Source organism: Hyperoodon ampullatus (assembly GCF_949752795.1).
Source record: "Hyperoodon ampullatus genome assembly, chromosome: 14".
Lineage (NCBI taxonomy): Eukaryota > Metazoa > Chordata > Mammalia > Artiodactyla > Ziphiidae > Hyperoodon > Hyperoodon ampullatus.
This window is the reverse complement of record NC_136927.1, coordinates 67,765,447-67,771,970: the sequence shown is the minus strand read 5'-3', so window position 1 is coordinate 67,771,970 and position 6,524 is coordinate 67,765,447. Positions and strand designations below refer to the sequence as shown.

The 6,524-nt window shown below is 40.4% G+C and overlaps 1 protein-coding gene across 1 annotated transcript in view; it reads right to left on the bottom strand.

Annotated features, from left to right (window-relative positions):
• Positions 1-3,421: 3,421 nt before the first annotated feature.
• RALGAPB (Ral GTPase activating protein non-catalytic subunit beta) overlaps positions 3,422-6,524 on the bottom strand; it is a gene marked incomplete at its 3' end in the record, with an annotated part of 96,782 nt that continues 93,679 nt past the window's right edge. The window contains exons 30-31 of the mRNA XM_079720291.1: positions 4,455-4,603; positions 3,422-3,615 (exon numbers count right to left, since the gene is read on the bottom strand). Coding sequence (XP_079576417.1) covers positions 3,422-3,615; positions 4,455-4,603 — 343 coding nt within the window. The remainder of the gene's footprint in view (positions 3,616-4,454; positions 4,604-6,524) is intronic.

Genomic DNA, 6,524 nt, shown 5'->3' with positions numbered 1-6,524 from the left:
AAAGCATCTGAAAAACATGAGTTGATACTCCGAGAAAAACACTATACAGTACATGGCTTCTTTAGCTACTGAGAACCCACAGCTTGATTCCACATTGAACGGGTGGATTACCTCCAATCTCTCCATCTCGGGAAAAGAGGCTATCATGGAAATCCCTAAAACAGACCACCTAACGCAACTTACCGTTTCATGTAAACATATAAATCAATTCTTTTTAGGAAGATATAACCTGAAAGGGTTTTAAAATGCTGAATGGAGAACTACCAGCAGGAGTGTCAAATTACCGCCGATACATTTTTTACCATCTACATGTCTTTGAGCAAGGCTGACTCCCACTTTCTTTGGGTAAAATTCCACCTTCCAATATAAATAAATACTCTTGAAGACACTGCTTCTCTAAAAATGACTCTGCAGAGTCTGACAAATGCTTCCTCAGTGTATACAGGAAGTAACCACTCATGAAGGCCTCACACACAAAACCTGTAGGGAACTGACATTACTGGCCAAAGATGTAGGTATTTTGTTTTTATAAATGAGTCCAGAGGAGAATGGGTGGCCTCAGGGGACCTGAAGACCTGGAAATGGAGGACAGCATGCATGCATGTTGTGTATATATTGCCAGGACGGGAGGCGGTCAAACCACCATGTAACTATCCAGGTCAAAGGGCCAATGGACAGGAGGGGGTCTTAGGAGGAAGCACTGGACAAAAGAGAGCCGGCTGAACAGGAAAAGGCAAAAGCCCTCCTCTCTGCCCTCAGTGCTCCCAATCAGAGAAGGGGAGAGCGCCCCTACCCCCCAAATGTGAGAAGGGACTACGAGGGGCTACCTGCCTCTGTCCCCTGGGTAATGCTTTCCTTGTCAACAAAAGCCACACTCACCCACACCCTGGTGCACCTGTCACATGCAGCAACTAAACTGTTTAAGCCAAAGACCGAAGTGGTCCTGGCTTCCCCCCAAAGGTTCTGAACCTATGTTAGCAAATTTATCAAGTGGACTACTAGAGATTATTATCAGAGACTAAATATGCTCCTCTGGCATTACTGTACTCAAAGTGACTTTTACAAAGGCAGTTGAGAGAACTTAGTGACCATGAACTCAAACCCACACTAGTGAAAGGTCCAAGGGTCCCCACCACACTCCCTTTTTAGGTAGATGTGATTTTGAGCAGAAGGAGTCGGCACCTGACAAGGTATGTGTGCCCCATACTCCGTCTGTGCTGTGCACACTGGGGTTTTACGCCTTAGGGAGCAGCACAGTCCTAAATCCATCCCTCCTTCCCTGGGAGACCACAAAGTCTTCCAGATCATAAATGCATTCAACATGGTTGTTCACTGACTTATCAAAGCCATTAGAATTACAGAGTTGTCAGAAATTAGAGCAAACTGAAGCATCAGGAAGGCCACCCCAACACACACACACCACCGTACATTTTGCTGACAGCAGAACTATGCCAAAGGTAAAAGTGTTATCTGAAGAGTCACACTGAGGAGGCACACCTACATCAGTTATTTTTAACCTCTGGAATGTTATAAGTTGCACATTAATTTATAGCCTTCTTTGTCCACATCCATCAGAACAAGTGCCCATTTTTTCCCATGAAATGTCAATCTGGAATTTCCATGAAAGTTGTTAAACCTCACTTTACACCTGCTGAGCTACTAAAACATTTTTAGGGAAGAACGTGCTAATCATACAACCCCCTCCCCCATGCTACCATCTGGAAACATCAATTTATTGCCCAGATTAAAAAAAAATCAATTACTGAATAATATTATACCCTGAATGGAAACTGGAGTCATAGAAGGAGGAGGTTACCTTTACCTGAGCTTAAAACAAACACGAAGAAAAAGGTACGGCAAACTAAAACCAAGAGCTGCTATGCCGTTTCTTGCTCATAGATATCAACATGTACTTCTGGAATAGAAATATCTGCACAGGGAATTAGGTCCTATACTATTCCCCACCCTCTAATTAAACTACCAAAACATCAAACCAAGCAGACCGTTGTAGGCCTGACCTACAGAATCTACTGACATCAGAGTTCAAGTGGGAAATCACCCCTTATACAACTGTGATCACTCCTCTTTGGACTTTTAAATGTCACTTATTTTCTTAACATAAAATAATCTTAATAAAGAAGAAAGCACATAAGAATAGGAGAAATGAGCAGTGTATACTCTAGCACTGTAACAGGAATCCTTGTAAGGATGTTCTGGGTCTGGCCACCTCAAAACATTTATCCCTGGCAGAAAAGTAGCAGCGAGGTAACAGAAGTATTTCAAAAACCCGGGCAGGGATTTGTTGTGCCTTCAGCCGGCAAAGTCCAGAAAATATAACAACAGCCATTTCTAAAAGCAGCCACCCAAGGAGGTGGTCACTAATGTTTGTCAATTATGATGAAATCTAGTAGCTCTCTGGGAGAGATCTGAATTAGTAGCGTTGAGAGGCTATTTTCTGAACCCCAAATTAGAATCCTTCATAAACTACTGCAGTTTCCTGCTTGGTCCTGAAATGAGACAATGGATGAAACCAAATAATGTTTAACCTTTGCTGTGAATTTATATTTCTTAATATTTAACCAAGAAATTACCAAGGAATTACAAATGGTTAACCTGTCATAATGTCACGGAGCTAGACAATAACGGAGAGAGTGGAGGCATCACAGCTGTCTTCTAACTTAGCTCCACAAACTCCATTTGTATCCTCATTAAAGGACTGGGCCATGCTTCCATTTTAGATCTGTTCCTGGGCTGCCCAGAAACTGAGGCCTTCAGACAGACTTTTGCAGTGATGAGAGTAACTTTCTGAAATGTGGAGAAAAACTATGAAATATTTTAATCTCAGACTTCTTATCTGAGCAAAAAACACTTAAGTTCTTTTCCATCAGTTTGACATTTGGATGACAGCTGGATGACAAATGGATCTACGAGTGAGCAGAAAGTTGAGGTTTCCTTCCTTCTCCTCCATGCCATCAACACGAGTCTTTAAATGTCCTGGAAGATTCTGAGACAGATTTTACTTTTGAACACAACCTCCTAAAAAGTGAGGTATAAAACTATCTTCAACTTCTAATTTGCAAATTTGAAACTACCAATGCACATGTTTAACTGAGATGCATAAAAGCCTTTCTCCTCAAAAGGCTTATATTTAACTAAAATTGTCACTTTTAAAAGAAAGTTTATGGCTAAAACGTATATCATCATTACCAGCAGGAATATGATTGTGTCTGGGAGCCCATTTCACTAAAAAGCCGAAAAGTCTTCTCTCAGATGGGTTTATAATGTGTCTCTTCTATTCTGGTGATTAAACAGTAAGCTCTTGGGGAGTGATTTGTTTTGTTACAGTGATCACCTATCAAATTGTTTTGCTTTGATATTATAGCTCCAAACTAGAGTTCAATAGTCCTAGACAGACAGCGGTCTAAGAACTACAGTTCTTGAGTCCAACCTCCTGAAAAAGTGAAGTATAAAACTCTGGCTCCAACTGCTTGTTCCGGTACTTGTTGACAATGTCGGTGATCTTCTGTTTCCGGCGGACATGTGGTGGACTGTACGAGTCACTTTCCAGTCTCTTTCTTCTACAAATGTTAATTACAGTCTGCCTCACCAGAAAACCTTGAAAACAGAGGGTTTTAGTCAGCTAGGTGAACTATCAGTATTCAAGTGAACTATTCTCTGCAAACTCAAACTATTTCATTACATTTGCAAAACTCCTTGTCCCCAGAGAGACAGAGCTCTACTAAGATAAAACTGTCAGAAGAAACACACAATGACATGGAAAAACAAAATCAAAATCTAGTCTGACAACCCATTTCCTGCCCTGGACTGTAAACAACTATGCTTGTTTTCCAGTACTGGAAGTTTGTGAATTATAGTTGTGCTCCTACTTAGCAGATTAGGCACACTTCAAAACAGAACCAAACATGCTTCCTTTTAACAAGAGCCAGAGGATTTTCCACATGTGGGACCTACTAAGTAATATCACCATTTCCTTATTTATACTTCTTTTTGGTTCATGAAAATGTTAAATAAAAAAAAAAAAAAATAGAAAACTCAATGGGACTTCCCTGGTGGTGCAGTGGTTAAGAATCCGCCTGCCAATGCAGGGGACACGAGTTTGATCCCTGGTCCGGGAAGATCCCACATGCCGTGGAGCAACTAAGCCCGTGCGCCACAACTACTGAGCCTGTGCTCTAGAGCCCATGAGCCACAACTACCGAGCCCGTGTGCCACAACTATTGAAGCCTGCGAGCCTATAGCCTGTGCTCCGCAACAAGAGAAGCCACCGCAGTGAGAAGCCCACACTCACCGCAACAAAGAGTGGCCCCTGCTTGCTGCAACTAGAGAAAGCCCACACACAGCAACGAAGACCCAACACAGCCAAAAATAAATAAATTTATTTTAAAAAAAAGAAATGAAAAGAAAATTCAATCCTTCAGCCACATACGACTTACCGAGTGCTCGCCTGCTGACAATCATCCCATCCACGAGAGGGATGACCATGTTAAATTTTCCAGTGGCTCCTTGAATTTTAATCCGGAATAATCCAGTGTTTAAAGGGTGGATGAAGATGACAGGAACTTCTTTTTCAAGAGCAGTAGATCTTAAGAAAAGAAAAAACTCTTTTTACTCCAGATATTCAAGAGCTAAAGTCCCCCATGTATAATATAAGAATACCAAGGGGACTTACTGCCAGGCAGTATTTGAGAAGAGACAAGTGATCAGTCTGCTCAGAATCTTCTTTCTGGGAGCCCATGGTGAAGCTCCCCACACCAACACCTGACCCTAATTACCCATCACTGGGGTTGGCCTTTTGAAGCTGACCAAAAAAGGGGCTAAAAATTGTGCTTAGAAACACTGGGGACACGGGGTGGAAGGAAAGGCCAGAAAAATGTATGGTGGGGAATCATCAATAGCAACCAGCCATGGGACTTTTACTTAGTTCCTCCTTCTTGTAGGGAACAAAAGTGGGGCTGGCCAGAGGGCAGGGAATTCCACCACAGTCAATGCTGGCACCTCAGAGCAGAAGTGGAAATACAGTTTAGGCTCACTATGGGAATCCCTGATATGATTTTTTTTAGGTGCTGGGGAAAGAGGTCGGGAGGACCTTAGTCTGGGTCAGTTGCAAGTGTCCTCCTCAGCAGAGGTGATAAATGGCTGAGTCTTAGCACAGTCAAAGCCCTCAAAGCCTCTGAACAGGTAACACAGCTGCCAAGGTCAGCAACCGTACCTTTAGAAGACTGAATTACACATCATGTGTCAGGGCTATGCCAATGCATCTAGAGGTACCCATGTTACTCTTCGATGCTATATGCCAGGGTTTTGGTTTGTTTTTGTTTTGCAACACAATGAGCTTTCTTTCTAAAGTGATTTTGACCAAAGGGACAGTGAGTCAATTTTTAAAGACATTTAATAAAAATCAATCCTATACTAATTCTGTCCCCAAGACAAATTCTAAACTTTGCTAAACTACTAGTAAAACACAAATTTTACAGTCCAATCATATTAGAACTTTTGACCTAAAAAGATTAAAACAACAACAAACAGTACAAGAGACTTAAAAGTTCTCTTCCAAACTAGTTCTAGAAAAGTACCCCTCATGAAATCTATCCTGGTCTCTTCAGCAAGTGTCAGTGTCATGGACAAAAAAAAGAAAAACAGGACTGTTCTGTATTAAGAGAGACTGAAAGAATTAACACCAGATGGATGAAATGGATGCTGGTTTAAACAAACCAGCTATAAAGACTATTTTAGGGAAAATGGAGAAATTTGAATGTGAGCTGGCTACTAGATAAAATTAAGGAATTGCTACTAACTTTATTACTGTGATAATATTATCTTTATCTATTTGAAAAGTGTTCTTAATCTTCAGAGGTGCATATTTAGAATGTTAGAAAATCTGTAATTTGCTTTAAAATACTTTAGCATAAAAAACATGGGGACTTCCCTGGCAGTCCAGTGGTTAAGACTCTGTGCTTCCACTGCAGGGAACATGGGTTCCAATCCCTGGTCGGGGAACTGTCAATAAGATCCCGCATGCCACGCGGTGTGGCCAAAAAAACCCCAAAACAAACATGGAAGTTTTAAGAATGACTTGCCCTATTCTAGAAATTTAATATGATAATGTTAAAATAAACCACCTTTACTGACTTCATTTCTACAACAGTAATATAAATTCATCTTACGTGCAATACAAACCAGATCATGTAAACAGAAGGAACTTACTCAAAGTTAAAATATCAAGTTTAGCTTGATATAAATTATCTGTTTAAACCAAAGACAAGCAAGCAAAAATCTTTGAAACGATAAAGCCTGAACAGATATATTCTTATTATTCTTAGAATCATATTATTCTGTTTTTATCCTTTTTGTGCATGAAAAGCTAAAATAAAAATCTTATTATAATAAAGTTAGTATTACGTTTTACTTAGAAATATTTTTCCATTAAATAGCTCCTGTGTGATGAGGATATTTTAACTGCTATCTATCCAGAATGTTTTGACCAATTTAATTCCATTATTTCT